The sequence below is a fragment of the Diceros bicornis genome, chromosome 15 (genome assembly GCF_020826845.1).
Source record: "Diceros bicornis minor isolate mBicDic1 chromosome 15, mDicBic1.mat.cur, whole genome shotgun sequence".
Classification (NCBI taxonomy): Eukaryota; Metazoa; Chordata; class Mammalia; order Perissodactyla; family Rhinocerotidae; genus Diceros; species Diceros bicornis.
Window position 1 is genome coordinate 5,436,659 of NC_080754.1, and position 17,584 is coordinate 5,454,242.

Here is a 17,584-nt window from a genome sequence, read left to right on the forward strand (position 1 = left end):
TCTAAAGATTCAGTGCAACCCCTACCAAAATTCCAATAGCATTTTTCACAGAAATAGAAAAAACAATTCTAAAACTCATGTGGAACCATAAAAGCCAAAGCAATTTTGAGCAAAAAAAAAACAAAGCTGGAGGCATCATGCTCCCTGATTTCAAACTATACTACAAAGCTATATTAATCCAAACAGTATGGTGTTGGCGTAAAAACAGACACATAGATCAATGGAACAGAATGGAGAGCCCAGAAATAAACCCACGCATATATGGTCAATTAATTTACAATAAAGGAGCCAAGAATATACAACCGGGAGAGGATAGTCTCTTGAATAAATGGTGTTTGGAAAACTGGACAGGCACATGCAAAAGAATGAAACTGGACCTCTGTTGTATACCATACACAAAAATCAACTCAAAATGGATTAAAGACTTCAATATAAGACCTGAAACCATAAAACTCCTTGAAGAAAACATAGAGAGGAAGCTCCTTGACATCAGTCTTTGCAATAATTTTTTTTTTTGGATTTGACACCAAAAGCAAAGACAACAAAAGAGAAAGTAAGCAAGTGGGCCAACATTAAACTAAAAATCTTTTGCACAGCAAAGGAAACCAACAGAATGAAATGACAACCTATAGAATGAGAGAAAATATTTGCAAATCATATACAGGATATGGGGTTAATATTCCAACATATATAAGTATATACACACATACAACTCAATAGCAAAGAAGCAAATAACACAGTTAAAATTGGGCGAAGGACCTGAATAGACATTTTTCTGAAGAAGACATACGGGAACCCGAAAAGGTGCTCAACATCACCAACCATCAGGGGATGCAAATCAAAACCTCAATGAGACATCCCCTCACAGCTGTTGGGATGGCTGTTATCAACAAGCGATGGCAAATTCTGGTGAGGACGTGGAGAAAAGGAAACCTTTGTACACTGTTGGCGGTAATGTAAACTGCTGCAGACGCTCTGGAAAACAGTATGGAGGCTCCTCAAGAAATTAAAAATAGAACTACCATATAATCCAGCAATCCCGCTTCTGGGTCTACATCCAAAGAAAAAGAATCATCTTGAAGAGATGTCTGTATTCCCATGTTCACAGCAGCATCATTCATACTAGCCAAGATATGGAAACAATCTAAGTGTTCATTGACAGATGACTGGATAAAGACAATGTGATATATATATCACACACACATATATACACACACACACACATACACAATGGAATATTATTCAGCCTTAAAAATGAAGGAAAAGCTGTCATTTGTGATAACACGAATGAGCCTGGAGGGCATTGCGCTCAGTGAAATAAGCCAGACAGAAAAAGACAAACACTTATGTGTGAAATACAAAAAAGAAAAAAAATTAAGAAAAAGCCAAATTCATAGAAACAGAGAGCGGAAAAGTGGTTGCCAGTGGCTGGGGGGTGGGGGAAATAGTGGTTGGTAAAAGGGTACAAACTTTCAGTAATAAGATGAATAAGGTCTGAGGGTCTAGTGTACAACTTGGTAACTATAGTCAATAACACTGTATTGTACAATTGAAATTTGCTAACAGAGTAGAACTTAAGTGTTTTTACCAAAAAAAAAAAAAAATAGTAAATAGACAAGATGATGGATGTGTTAATTCATTCGGTGGTGGGAATCCTTTCACAATGTATATGTATATCACTTTAAATATCTTAAATTTTATTTGTCAATTATACCTCAATAAAGCTGAAAAAAGAATAAAATAATTAAAAATGGTTGCTCCTGGGAAACAGAATTTGGGAATAGGAATGAACTGCTTTGTGGTATTTGAGTCAAAACCCATGTACCTGTACATCTGATAGAAGTGAAAATTAAATTTAAAAAGCTATTTATAAGACTTGCTTCATCAAAACGAGTATCTAGATGGAGTATGCAGTCCAGGTGACAACTGCAGTCACGCCTTTGAGCCTCACGGAGGACCAGCCCAAGGAGGAACACCCCTGGCAGAATGCCACGCCCAGTTTGGCCTGGGTTGGTGTGGACACAAACAAAAACCATCTTCTGAGCCTCCCAGTCAGGAGGTGGTGTGAGGCCGTGAAGTCACGTGTTCTGCAGCCAGAAAGACCTGGGCTCCCAGCTGCTCTGGTGTGTGACTTTAAGGTAAGTTACTTAACCTCTATGAGCCTCAATTTCCTCATATATAAAAATGAGGATAACAATGTTATTTGTGAGGATGCTTTTAATTATAGTAATTATAACCTCATAAGGGTATAAAAATATCCGTGAGATTTTTGTGAGGATTAGATAATGCCTGTGAAAGCAAGATGCCAAGCACATAGTAAGTGATTATAAATGTTCTCTAGTAGTATATTTATATCTCTCGAGATTTTTTTTTTTAAAGGTGCTTCCGTTATTGGGGGATTTGGCAAAGACTGCCATAGAACTCTTCAGGCAGAAGTCTTGTGTCCACCTCTTGTTCTGTGGTTGTGAGGGTGACAATAAGGGCATAGCGGATGGTTATTGGGAAGAATGAAAATGTAGCGGGTGAATCTTTCTGCCTGCTATCAAAATAGCTCCATGGGCTAAGAAAAAAAAGTTTTACGATTTCCCTGAAGAGTCTAGAAATCCCTAAGGCATTATCCCAGAGGAGCGGGGTAATAAAGTGGAGGGTGGAGTTTGAGAGCAATTGTGGAAATCAGCATAAGAATTAAATATCAATTCATAGGCGAGTGAAAAACTAGAGTTTCACACAGTGGGATCTGTAGTTCTCGCGCAAAACTCAGAGCCGGGAAGCTCCAGCCTGGGGGGCTTGGCCTGACACTGACCTTCAGGGTGGTTAGCGTGGACTCCTCCGTCCTCTCCCTCCTCCCCTTCCTCTGGTCCTCTCTCTAACCGGTTCCCTCTGTTTTTGCCCCTGATACAGAGCTGGATTACAGTTTTCTTTATTCAATGAACTTTTCAGTTACATGTTCCCATGGATTTACAAAGCTGGTTTTCACGCTAACCAAAGCCCCGGAAACCTCAAGCAGCCTGCTTTTCCTCTAGAAAGGCCCCCCTGTAGTTGTTCGCTGGCTTGAATTGTCTGGTTGGTTAATTTTACCCCCAGTGTACTCTTGACATATTTGAGCCCCATTCAGGCGTGGCTTCAGTCAGAGGGAGAGCAATGGAGAAGTGGAATAAGAGAAAGAGAGAAAGAGGGACTCGCATGGGGAAAAGAAAGCCAATCGATCAGCGCTCCATGGACACTGCAGGACTGTGGTAAGCACTTCTGGACGCCTGCGACATGCAGACCCAGGAATACAGATGAGGAGCAAAAGAGCGGAGCTGTGGGGACACTTAGAGGACAAAATAAGCCCCAGTGAGGGACAGCGGGGAGAGCAGCAGGGCGACAGCAGGCATCAGGTATCACCGACCAGCCGCCTAGTATGTCCTTCAGGACATTTCCTGTGTCTCCCGTTCTGTGGGGGACACAGAACTCCATCTCTGGGCTGCACTCTAATGCTATAGTGCTACTATGAGTTTCTGGCACCATCACCCTCGATCCTAAGGAATTCGCAGTGAAGAGTAACGAAAAGAATCAGGTCATGTGAGGAGGGAGTGCTCTCTTTATAGACTAGTGGAGTTCCATGCGCTTAGCTGTACTTTTGCCCAAAGAAAAGTGGCAAAACTGAGCAATCCACTAAATTTCTTCCTTCTCTCATGAGGAAGCAATTGTTCTGCTGCCCACACCTACCATAAAACTAAATAAAATGCCCGATGCGCTGGCAGCAGCTTTTACTCCTTTCTACAAAGCCCACGGGAAGAGAGGTTGAAAAGTTAATACAGAGTCTGCAGAGAGCAGAATTTCACAACAGCACTGTGCATAAGGGCATGATGGCTATTCCACAGGCCTTGTTTTGGCCAGATTTACGGTTCATAAGAAGTTACTGCCTCTATTCCAGTTTATTTTTAGTGCCAAGATTTTATTAAATCAAACAACATAAACAATAGTCCCCAACTGTCTTTGCTGTCAGCTACAGGAAACCTTAGTAGGTTTCAGTCTGAGAGGAAGAACTGTTCTCCAGAATCCTCCCAAGCCACAGAGGGCAGTAGAAGTACTTGGGCAGCTTAAGTGAACTTGATTTATCTTAATTACCAGACAGAGTACATTTTCCATAGGAAATTGCTGGGCCACATGGAAGTCTGGCACACACAGTTGATTCTTCAGTTTTTTGGTCAAGTGAGGAGAGACAGGGGCTCGTGTGAAGAGAAGAGTGAGAGTAAAGGCTTGTGTAGCATACAGTGATTGTGTGTGTCCATCCATATCACCCAACCAGTTCATCAGGAAGAACCTGGCCCATCAGCTGATTATCAAAATGTGTGCCAAAAGCAGTCTGTCTGAAAACAAACTGCAGACCACAGACATAGACTCAAAGACAAATGGTTTATCAGGACAATTCTATTTGCTGTAAGACTGAGCTAGGTTTTGGTTTTATTTTCAGTTCCAGTTTTCCCCGATTCTGTGCATGGTTTCGGATATTGTAAGATGACATCCTTTTAGAGCTGGGAGAGACTTCAAGATCAAGTAGTCCACACTTTCTGTTCTTTTAAGCAGTGGTGTAAGACTTATTGTTTAAGTCGTACACTTTGTCAGTTCTTCTGTTCGCAGAACTAAAAACAATCACAGTGATCTTTACAAATAAAGTGGTTGGCTCCAGACAGGAGAGGCTCTTCTTCATATTTTTCTTTTAGTTCAACAAGAGCCATACGTTGAGATTTCATGGGGAAAAAATAAGTGGAAAATAAATATCGGGGAGTTGGCTAGATGGGTACTGATTTGGCTGGATAGCAACATCTCTACTTTTCTTTGCATTTTAGGAGTAGGGATGAGAGGGATGCTCTGAAGGGAGAGATGGCCTTGGGACCACAGCAGTTTGCCTCTGTTACAGCTCTTCTGCTTCGCTTGACTAAACATTTATGGCTTCCCACAAACAGCCCTCTTCCCTGGGCACATGCATGACCACAGCCCACTGCAGCTGCACGTAGCCATTGGCAGGGCTGGGCAGTCCCCACTGTGCTGCCTTTGGAGCTGCACCCAGGTGCCCCAGAGCAGCCGTGTGGCTCTGCTCTCTGCAGACAGAAACATCCCGCACCAGGTGTGGAGCTGAACTCTCCAGGCAGCAAGACAGCTGCTGGATGGCCCCTTACTGTGGGATGTTTTGTGAGCTTCTGCAGAGTAGAACAGAACCTGACTAAATCATAAAAACAGGCAGGGAGAAGGTTGGCATAGACTGCAAGAAGGAAATGGTAGCCTAGCCCACTGTCTTTTTGGTTCTGGAATAGTGTGTGAACATTTAGAAATTTTAACCAAACGAGCTGTGTAGATCTATTTCCTCTGCCTTGATTCCCCCGGGTTAAATGTCCTAATATAATACCAGGCTCTTCCACACCCGCGTAGGTGTGTAGATGAGCCAGTAATTATCACCTGCGTTTAGATCTCATGGTTTTTAGTCAGGACAAATGACGAAAACACTACTAAAATAAATTATTTATGTGTGTCTCCTAGAGTTAGAACACACCTATGGCAATTCTTTCAAAAGTTATCTTCCAGCTTTTTATATAGGGAATTCTAGAACCTTATGAGGGAATTTAAACAGCTATAATTCAAAGTTTGCCTATTTGGGGAATTCAATTTTACCACATATTTTGATTCAAAAATTTCCCCAAGCATTGAAATGTGACTAAAGTCATTCTTTATAGGTAATAAGAACCACCTGGTGACTGCATCCCGTACATACTTCCTCTTTATTTTACAGTGTGTCTTTTATCAGCATTAATCTGGGATCATGGTTGGGGCAGGAAAGAAACCTGCCTTAACAGCATGAGATAGTATGAAAAAAGCTTGCATCAAAAAAGCCAACAGACCTAAATTTGGGAACTTGTAATTTTATTATTCTGGCTGCAGCCTGCTGTCAGTGGTAACTTTGAGAACTAGCATTTCGCCTATGTTGTGTACTTGGGTTTGATTTGGAAGAACAATACTGTTGTTCTTTCTTTTCTTGCCAGCCTGTCCCATTCCACCCTGTCCTTTCCTGTCAAGTTCTAGTCTCAAGTATTCCCTGAGGCTTTCTCTCCTCTTCTAAGTTGCAGAACCTGGATATAAGTCCTGCCCTGGCCTGGTCTTTTATTCTGACTTATGATACTCTCCACTTGTTTGATGGGTATTAGGTTTCTTCCCTGGGTACTTTTAGGCTTCAGAAATCTCAAATTAAATGAAATAATTTGACTTCACTTTATGCTTCCTTAACTCATTAAATTATTTTGACTAATAGAGGTTTCAACACATAATTTTAATATTTCAGCTCAAAACATTTTTCCTCATTAAGTAGACAAATTAATCTCTAGCATAGCTCTGTTAAGAGGGCACAAAGTGTATTCACAGGCTCACTGGGGACTGGGGTGTGCTGAACTACTTGACCGCCACAGAATTTCATGTATTGTAGACTAAACAGTTTTCTTTAGAGCACTTTTATATCCATGTGTATTATATTTGCCCCCAACAGGAAAATGTTCTTTACTTCAAACTACTGGTATACAACTTTCAAATCATGACCCACTAGGGACTAGCAATATAATCCTGGTCAAATCATATATATATGAACATTAACAGTCTATACCCTAATGGATTTCATTCAATCATACCAAACTAAAGACAACATTAAATAAGCCACATGCAGACACACTGAACGGCCCCAGATTTATGCCAAGTGGTAAAACTCGGCATAGGGTTCTGATTTCAGGGATTTAATATTGCTAAATTTCATTTAATACTGTTTTTTCTCAAAGACAAACCCAGAAAGGGCCTACTTTAGGCTTTGCTGGTCTTGAGGTAAGGACAGGTTGCAGGGGTCCTCCTCAGGGAGAGAGGGACGGGAGAGAGAAGCGAGGCACTCACCATGAGGGCGGGATAAAGGGGATGAGGCTGTCTTTCAGTCTGAGGCAAACTCCAGAAACCATTAGCATGAGTCCACAACAGCTACCACCAGAGGCTTGATCTGAGCCCCAGGACCTGACTGGTCCTGAGATTCCAGAGTGAAAGGCAGCTCAGCCCAAGGTGCTTTCCTCTCATGCACCTTCTTGACCAGTTAGGTCAAATGCTAAAATGGCACTCTTGTGAGACAGTAACAGAAAGTTCTTTTTTGTTAGATTTATTTTACCAACTGTTATTCATTATAAGTAGCTCTAGTATCAAAAGTGATTATTCCAACTAAATGAAAGTCAGAATGAAAAATAAAATGAAAGTCAGAGCCAGTCACTCCAGTCACCACCCTTCAGGGTCTCCCCATCTCTTGACCACGTTTCTGGATCCGGCATAGAAGGCCCTCCGCAAGCTGGCTCCACCTCTCTGCTCCCACTGCCTCTGTCCACTTTTCCCTCCTCACACTGGTGAAAGCAGCCTGCTGTTCCCTGCACACAGCCACGCCATTTGGGGCCTCTGCACCGACACGTGCTACTCTCTCTGACATTCCTTTCCCTCCCACAGTCCCCTACCTCCTTCCTACTCATCCTCCAAGACTTGCCCAGGTGTCACCCTCTCCAGAAAGCTTTTCCTAATTTCCCCAGACTTGTGGAGTGCCGCTCACTCTGGGCTCCCATTGCCCCCGTGCAAACTTCGACCAGCGCTCCCAGCACTTGGTGTAGAAAAATCGGTTATGAACCGCCTGTCCCGCTAGCCTCGGGCTCCTCAGGGGCAGGCACCACGGTTATTCATGTCTGCAGCCACACTACCAAGCAACGCTAAACACATCGTTGGCACTTAATAAATGTTAGTTGGATGGAAATGCAATCCTTTTACAAACAAATCAGGTTTAAAATGTCACCAGAATAGCTGTGTTCTCTTTCTGATCATGAGCTGATAGGAGCACCGGGAGAGGATCTGAGGACAACCTGATTCAGAAAGGGAACACAACGAACATTCAGAAATTGAAGGCCTTTCAATGTACTTTCTGTGTATACACAGCTCATTTTTTATTAAGTGGAATGAAAACCATCCAAGTTCTATAAGCCCAAATCTCCCTATTAAAAAGTCCAATTAAATGACCTTTTCTCTTTTACTCTTTCCTTAAAATATAGTATGGTAAAAATAGGCTCTCTCTCTGTTAATCTTGCTAAGGAAACAGAACCAAGATCATCAAATGGGCTTTGATGCTTATTTTGGCTAACTTAAATCCTTTAAGAAAATTAGCAGTTGCAAACTTTTCCATATTACAGCTCAAAATAGAGAACTTGAAAGAAAAAAAAAGCTTGTGGAAAAGTGTTATTTTTGCAGTATAGGACTATGATTTATACACAGGAAACCTTCTATAACAAATTAGATGCTTCCTTTTCCCCCGAAAAGACTGGAAGAGTGTCCCTGCTCTCAGAGCCAACATAGGCCTTCTGGGTGTCACAATCAATACCCAATTCAATTCAATCCATCGACGGCCATGAAAGATCTAAGAAGCAAGACTTATGACAAAAACCTCTGCTGCTGGAGTTCCAGTCTTCACCTCTGCTGATCTTTTCCAACACTAAGGAACTTTACTAAGCTATGCAATATTCAATCTGATAAAATTCCTAACTATGTCCCTCTGCAAATTGATCTGTGTTGATTCGTGTACTATGACTTAAGATGTCAATTTTTTGTTTTTACAGAAAGCACAGACAGTTCATCAAACTGTGTTTTCAAGGTTGAGGAAAGAAGCTGATTTCCCACAGAGAGTGAAATTTAGTCCATAAATGAATTCAGCACATTGGCTTTGTCAAGGCAACACTTGGCTGTACCCATTTGAGAATCTCCTTGAGCAATAAATTTGGTGATTTAGCCGTGAAAACCAAACAAAACAAAAAACAAGAAGAACCCTTCTTTGCTACATTTCTAGAAATGCCTAAGGCCCTTATTTTTCTTGAAATAATAAAATGAACTGATAAAATATTTGGTATTTTAGATTTAAAAAGGAATCACAAAACTATACAGCAATATAAACAATCTGGTATCAATGTGTAATAAGGGATGCCAATAAAAGTTGTTTATTATAGAACAATGCTAATATTATACATTTCTATTTCCAAAATTCTGTTCTCATTTGTATGGTAAAAAGACCCAAAAGAAAAGGTAGCTGGTCTGGGACTAGTCTGCAGTTGTTGTAAGCATCGGCTATTACAAACTTTCACTTACATCTGCCACGTGGCTTTTAGTTCTTGCCTTCCCCTTTCCAGCGAACCAGCCATACTCTTCTGTGCTTCAAATCTAGTTTACATCCTGCACACTCCAGCTGTCTCCGGTACTTTTCCTTCTCTAAATTTTGGTATTTAATATCAACATTTGGCATTAACGCCTTCTATTATTCATTGCCCCCAGCTACACTGTTAACTCACAAGACCGTCCTGTCGGCTCTTGTATCCCCACCAACAACTTATTTGCAAACCATGACTCCAGAGGTATCTAGTGCTGGTATAGGAAGCCGAAGAATGAAAGGCAAACGAGACCTCCCTTCAGACGGAGAGGATGATGGCATTTCATTTCTTTGCTATGACCTTTGCCCTCTCAGAATTCACCTGTCATAGCGCTGGTGGCTTACCTTGTGTCTGGTTTTAGATTTTCTACTGTGGAGAAGGTTTGATTTGTAACTTGAATGGACTTGTTCTTCCCACTGAATGACCCATTTTCTCTGGATATAACTTCATATTCTGAAAAGCGAAAAAGCCAACAGATAGTTGTCTTTATGTTCTGGCTGATTGAACTGTTCTTGAAGCTGATAGCATAATAGAGTCACTCTCATGAAAGTGAGCAACTTAGATCGCAGTTCTAGAGACATATTGATCTTACGCATTGGTAATTTCCAGATGGGGATGGTCAGCGGATGACGAGGGTCCCAAAGCTTATTGGAATTTTTTTGGGGAGTTGCTCATTAACCTGTGTTCCCTTCACAGGAGCAGGGAAAGCCTGGTGACTGTGAAGGCCAATGGCGCTCCTGTGGTAGCTTCAGCTGCTGGTAACCCATTTTGTTAGGTGGAGAAGAGAGCCCAGTGGAAAGTGATTTGTTGGGAAGCCCAGTGTGGGGAAAGCACTGCATGAGGACTGGTGCTTTTCCTGCTCAATGGGGCTTTACAATATAGCTCGGGAAAAGGCCACCGAATACGTGCACTGCTGCACAAAACTTCTTGAGTTCAAAACCATAGCAGCAAATAATAAACAAATAATGAACTACGCTTTCTTAGAGTTCATCGTTTTGAACTATAGAATTATGGGATTTTTGTACCACCGCTTACATAAGTTACAGAAGTTTTATACATATTGCTTACATATGCCCCCTTGATAATTATCCTTGTATTTTTTAAAAAAATAATATCCTTAAAATCCGCATAAATTTCACTTAGCAGAATGTTTCTATGAACTCACAGGACTAATCAAAAGAGAAAGACTTTTGGAATAAAAGAACAGAATTTATGAATTTGTTAATTGGTTTTCCCTGCTCTCAGTTGGGATTTAGTTTAATGCATGTGACAAGATCATCCAGAGGATTAAAAAAACCAACCAAACAAACAACAAAACCCCACTCAAAATCAGCTCCATCCACATGAGGAAACACCCGGTGGTGGACGGGAGGGAACTGGGGAGGCTGCAAGGAGCTGGTAGGTCGCTGGGGATTCTGCTGTTAGCATGGAGACCAAAGGGAGGCGATGCGTTCTGGCAACAGAGCTGAAACTAGAGAATAACTCAGGGAGACCTACAACCACCAATTTTAATTTGGGAAGGATTTTTTTTTTTTTACTGAGGTCATAATACTTTATAACTATTATGTGAAATTTCGGTTGTACATTATTTGTAAGTCACCATGTAAATGTGCCCCTTTACCCCTTGTGCTCACCTCTCAACCCCCTTGGGAAGGATTTTTAATGGTATATTTTAAAAACCCAAAAAGGGCAATGACTCTTTCTGAATAATTTCATATGATCATCCTTCCAAAAATTCAAAATTAAACTGGAAGGAAATGCCCATTGTATCCGGACACATCAGGGCAGCCATTGCAGGACTGACGGCTGGTATTTAGTACTCCTTCCTGGGACTTTTTTGTTCCTAACCTCTCTCTCAGTTGGCTTTCTATTCTAAAAGAGGATGGAAAGGGAGGGAGGGGGAGGATCCTGAAGCCAATAGAAAAAGATGGGAGCAATATAAATGGAAGCAAAATTCATTTTTACAAAAAGGAAACTGCATGGCTTAATGGAAAGAGACAGACTAAGCCACTTGCCTTGATCTCAGTCTCAGTTTTCCCGTCTGTAAAATGTCAACAATATCTCTTCATAGTGTAGCTTGTGGGGATTAAACTAGGAACATATGGAAAGTGCTTAATAGCATTTTGCTCAACAGGTGGTACCTATTATGATTGTTGCTTTTATTATCTCTTATTATCCCTGAGTTATGCTTTGAAAATAAGGTCAGAAGAGTTTGAAAGATTCCAACTGGAAAGATTCAAGTGCTGCTCAGTCTCCAAAAGAATAGTTTCTAGGACACCCAAGGTGGTTATACACGAAAACAACCAGCTTCAGAAAGCGTCTTCGGCTTGGACATTCCTCATCTATCGTGGGAGGTTCTTTTTAACATCTCCCCAGCCTTTCAGTCCTTGAAACTCTTACTGCACATCTTCTCCAATTGTCTTTTAATTCAAATTTTAAATGTTGATTTAATACTGTTTTTGTCCTGAAAGACTGGAGTTTTCAAAATGGGCCTAGAAGTTACTTGTACCTTCATAGTTAAAAAGATACTTAGAATTTTCTCAGAATTCTAGTTTTTGAATATATATTCTGGGGCTTTGTAAAAATATCTTTTATTTTTAATGCTTTAAAGTGATAATAGCTTTTTCATAAACCCACCGACATTATAAAAATGGAATATTACTCTTTAGAATCAATATTTATAGACAATTCTGAGTATATTTCAGAAGGTAAAAACAGCCTCTTAAGTATGTGTCCATATTCCTTATTTTAAAATATGAGATTTTGTTTATAATTTCATTAACAGTAAAGACATATGGAAACCTATAAAGAACTAACACTGAATAATTTGTCTTTTTCCCCCCCTCAGAGGGTTTTATTGCTCTGCTATGAGATAATTCACTTAACAGAAAAAATTATTTATTAAAAGGGTTAGGAACATCAGAGTTAGGTCAATAGAACATGAAAATAATAATGGTGATTCTGCTTCCCCCAGTCCCGCTATTGCTACTACTGGCAACGTTCATTCAGGCACTTCTAATTTATGCTGAGCATTCAAATCCTCTGTTTAATTTTATCCTTATGATAAATTGGTAACAATGGGAATTATTATTATTATTGTTACAAATAAGGAAACGAAAGTTCAAAGAGGCCAATTATATACCCAAGTTGCATATCTAGAACACAGCCGGTCCGAGGTTCAGTCTCCACGGGCACGCTCTCGGTGTCTCACAGACCAACACCTCATAACTAACTTAAGTTGCCCAAGGCCCCTGGCTATGGCCAATGTCTTAGGTGCACCTATTTCTACTTTAGCGTAGAAGGGACATGTAAAAGCAACTGAATTTGGATGTAGTGACTAGAGATGAACACGTGCCTGTCAATGAAAAGAAAGATGAGTGATAGAAGCCCACTCAGGGAATGAAGAATATATTTCATTCTCTTTTTGTTTCCTTTCTCAACCTTTCTTGCAAAACCATTTCCAGTGATATGAGAATTAATCTCTGTATTATCTGAGCTGCTGGTTTATAAGAGATTACATTTGAAATCAAGACGTATTTAATGTAACACTAAAAATAAACAAAAATGGAAAAAAATAGAACAGACCATTAGGGCATATGGTCCAACATTTAAACACAGACTACGTGAGCAATGGTTAAATATGGACTTATTTCTATTTAGAAAATATTACAGCTAAAGAGATGTGGTCCTTATCCATGAAATTGTTATTCTAAGTCCACTATCTTGTGAAAGATCTCAAGCAGCCCATTAACGTCCAGTAACAATGTTACAAAAGTAATTGGTTAGATGGATAAAGTGTAGCCTAGTCATGATTCTTTGAAATTACAAGTTTATATAATTTAAAAAATGTTACATGATGAACCAGAAAGAAAAATCCTTCTGCTTTAAAAAATTAAATCAGTTATTACTGACATACACAAGTGAATATGTATTAGATTATTAGATATAGATTAACCAATTTCAACTTGATGTCCTACATCTTTGAGGTAAATTTAAGTTTACAAATCATTTGGTTTTGTGAGAATTAAACCTCAGAGTATCACAGGGCCTCCTTATTAGCACAGTATATGGATTGAGAGTTTTGAACATTTTAATACATGTACACAATCAATACCTAGAGATTGATTTAGATGTTGGGATGGTAGCACCTACTGGCAGAGTCCCAAGCAAAGAAGCAGGACTAGGCAAATCCCCAGGAACCATGGACAGTGGCTGGCTCTTCCTCCAAACAAAAGCAAGCTTTTCATGAGAAAGGAAATTCACAAAATATGGTAAAAAAAAAAAAAAAAAAAAAAAAGCCAGCTAAGCAAAGATAAGCTGCTTACACGGGAAGTTGTCCAGACCAGATGGTTTTGTCTGAGGAGACATAGCTGCTGTTGTCTCTTTTATTCATAGAAATGTTTTTGGCGGATCCTGAGTCTCCCCACCCCCACCTGGCCCTCTGTCCTGCTCTCTCCTCTCCTGACATCCTCTTGCTGGGCCCCCTATTCCCTGTCTGCCCACCTAGGCACAGGCGGGGACTTGGGCAGCACAAACCTTGCCTACTCACGTGATTTGCTCTGTCCCCCAGCTGACTTAGGTTGTTAGTCTTTTCCCTCCCTCTCACTAGAGAGACTTAAATTCCCATAGCACAGATTCAGAGAATGACTCACAGTGTCTTATATTTCACAGTCATTTTTAAAGGAATTAGGTGGGTGATAGCAGAATCAAAATTCCCTGAGATGAGTAGAAAATTGACCAGAAATAGAATTTTTAAAAAAGTTTTCCTAAAATGATTGAAATAACTTTTAGCCTGCTTGAAAGTTCTAGGCCAATGTAGAAATTGGGTTGGTGAAAGGAAAACTGGTTTCAACATCATCAGCAGTGGCAACTTCTCATATGTTATCTGTAATTTTCTTGGTAATGAAAAGACTAGATATATTTTCACATTGTGACAAAGAGTTCTGAGAGGAGATGGAAAGAATGCAACTTAATAGATTTGCTACGTTAACAGGGAGCCCATAATCAGGACAAAGATGACATTTTCCCATCATATGACACTTGTGACAATAACGTCACACGGGGACAGCAGAACTCTGCTGGGACTCACTACTCCTGAGATAGGCCTCACAGGCCATAGTTTGACCAAGGTTCCACACTCCCAATGCATTGCATTCTCAAAGCTTCCCACCGCAGTAACAGTTCTCATGTATGATCTTACCAGTGACAGTGTCATTAAGTGGCTTATCCCAGTCCAAGATGACAAATGAGGGGCACCCTTCCACAGTGACCACGGTGAGGTTGGTAGGTGGGTTCTGCGGTGGGCTGGTGGCATTCCCCTCAGTGGCCTCCTCTTTGGGGAACCGTTTGACGGAGTCGGTGATGGAGCAGGGCCTGTTGTCAGGTTTCTGGATGTAGCGCACATGAGGACCTAAGAGAGAGAGGACTCTAACATTCAGCGTTCTTTGAGCTTGTAGAGAAGGTGGAGATGAATTCATAAATATAATTATCTGTTTGAGGACACTGGCTCTCATGTTGTAAGGAGATGGATGGAAGGAGTGATGTGGATGGTTCATGCTTGTGAAGATCCAGACTCCTGTCTCTGGGATACATGAGGTGGACGTGGTTGTTGATTTACTTTTCTAAGTACATTTAGCTCATGCTAATATCCAAAAGGAATTTGGTCCCCCTGAGCATGGTCTAAATCTCATAATTCATGGAGCATTGGAAAGAACACTCAAAAGGGTCTTACCTCAGTAGTAGGGGGTAATTAGCCCCACCCTAAACACAGCTCTGGTCCCACCTAATAAATCTCAAAAGCCAGACTCAAAGGGATCAAGTGGTTTCAAGTAATGTAACTGTACCCCAGAACAAAATTCAAGAATATTTTAGGAATAAAAAGCATATCCAGCACCCAACAAGATGAAATTAACAGGAAAATATTACCCATAAGGAGGAGAAAAATAAATCATTTGAAACAAACCTAGAACTTGCAGAGATGTTAGAATATCAGACAAGGACAATAAAACAGTTATTATCAACAGTTGGACCATATGGTCAAAAAGTTAAGATAGGAAAGATATAAAAAAGACCCAAATTAGGGGGCCAGCCCCATGGCTTAGCGGTTAAGTGCGCGCGCTCTGCTACTGGCAGCCTGGATTCGGATCCCGGGTGCCCACAGACGCACCGCTTCTCCTGCCATGCTGAGGAGGCAACTAGAAGGATGTGCAACTATGACATACAACTATCTACTGGGGCTTTGGGGAAAAAAGGGGAAAAAAATAAAAAGAAAAAGGAGGAAGATTGACATGGATATTAGCTCAGGGCTGATCTTCCTCACACACACACAAAAAAAGTCACGTGAAAAAAAAAGACCCAAATTAAATTTCTAGAGATGAAAACTAAAATGTGTAAGATGCAAAATATTGGATGTGATTAACACAGATACAATATTGCAGAACAAAAGATCAGTGAACTTAAAGACATAGTAATAAAAACTACCCAAAACACAAATGGAGAGAAAGAAAGAATTAAAAATAATGAACAGAGCTTTAGTGAGTTGTGGGACAACTTCAAGCAGTATGGTTTACATGTACTTTTAGGATCTGAGTAGAGAAGAGGGGGCACAAAAAAATATTTGAAGAAATAATGGCCAAAAATTTTCCAAATTTGATAAAATTTGTACACAAATCTTTAAAGGAGGCAGAGAAAAAAGACACATACATATAGAACAACAACAACAAGGGCTAAGGCAGATTTCTCTTTGGAAGAACGCAGGGGAGAAGGCAGCGGAGCAATGTCTGTCAACACTGAAAGACAAAAACGTGTCATCTAGAATTCTGTAACTAGTGAAAGTATCTTTTTAAAAAACAAAAGCAAAATACTTTTTAAACATACAAAAGCTGAAAGAATTCATGACCAGCAGACCCACACTACAACAAAAATTAAAGGAAGTCCTTCAGGCAGAAAGAAAAGGATGCCAGATGGAAATAAGGATCCACAAGGGATGAAGAGCACTGGACATTGTACATAGGGAAATAGATACCATATTTTTCTTATTATTTAATTCTCTCTAAAAGATAATTTACTGTTCAAACAAAAATAATAACAATTTAGTGTGATGTATATAACAGATAAAAGTAAAATGGGTAACAACAATAGGCTGAAGGCCAGGAGAGCAAAGCTGCTATACAATGTAAAGTTCTTACACTATTGTGAAGTTATAGAATACCATTGGATTGTGGCAGGTTAGGATGCATACCATAAACCCTAAAGCAACCACTAAAATACAAAACAAAAAGTGATAGCTAACAAAGCAACAGAAAAGATAAAAGGGAATCCTAAAAATACTCAACCTAAAAGAAACGTTGAAAAAGAGGAAAAGAGGGAACAAAGAATAGAGGGGACAAATAGAAAACAAATAGCAAGAAGATGACAGATTTACACCTGACCATATCATTAGTCATGGCAAATGTAAGGTTCTAAGCACAATGCAGAGATTGTTAGATTGAATAAAAAAGCAAGGCTCAACTAGAGGATGCCTATAAGAAACATACTTTAAATATACAGAGGCAAATAGGCTAAGAGTAAAAGGACGAAAAGAAGAGATACCATGATAACACTCATGGAGAGAAAGCTTGAGTGGACATATAAATATCAACAAATTAGATTTCAGAGCAAAGAATATCACCATAAGTACAAAATGTCATTTCATAATCATAAAGGATCAATTCATCGTGAGTTTGTTACAATCCTAAGTAATTTAGGTTTATACCTAAATACAGATCTTAAATATACAAGCAGCAAAAACCAACAGAACTGCAAGCAGAAATAAATCCACAATTACAGCCAGAGATTTCAGTACTCTTCTGTCATTAGTTGGCAGAACAAGTGACAGAAAAATCATTAAGAATACAAAAGGTTGCACAATACAACCAGGTAACTTGACCTAATTGATGTGTATAGAACACTTGTTATGGATGGAATTGTGTTTCCTGAAAATTCCTGTGTTGAAGCCCTAACTCTCAATATGACTGTGTTTGGGGATAGGGCCTTTAAAGAAGTAATTAAAGTTAAGTGAGGTCATAAGGGTGGGGCTCTAATCCACTATAATCTTAGAGGAAGAGACACCAGGGATGCGTGTGCACGCATGAGGACACAGTGAGAAGGCAGCCATCTGCAAGCCAAGGAGAGAGGCCTCAGAAGAAACCAAACCTGATGACACCTTGATCTCAGACTTCTGGCTTCCAGAACTGTGAGAAAATAAATTTCTGTTGTTTAAGCCACCGAGTCTGAGGTATTTCATTATGGCAGTCCTAGCAGACTAATACAACATTCCACTTAAGAATAGCAGAATACACATTCTTTTCAAG

The 17,584-nt window shown here is 40.0% G+C and overlaps 1 protein-coding gene across 10 annotated transcripts in view; it reads right to left on the minus strand.

Moving 5' to 3' along the window:
• Window positions 1-17,584, minus strand: part of ABI3BP (ABI family member 3 binding protein) — a 242,074-nt gene that overhangs the window by 13,688 nt on the left and 210,802 nt on the right. For all 10 annotated transcript variants that reach the window (XM_058555697.1, XM_058555693.1, XM_058555691.1 and 7 more), the window contains 2 exons: window positions 14,434-14,643; window positions 9,578-9,686 (listed from right to left, as the gene is read on the minus strand). In XM_058555697.1, the coding sequence (XP_058411680.1) occupies window positions 9,578-9,686; window positions 14,434-14,643 (319 nt within the window). The remainder of the gene's footprint in view (window positions 1-9,577; window positions 9,687-14,433; window positions 14,644-17,584) is intronic.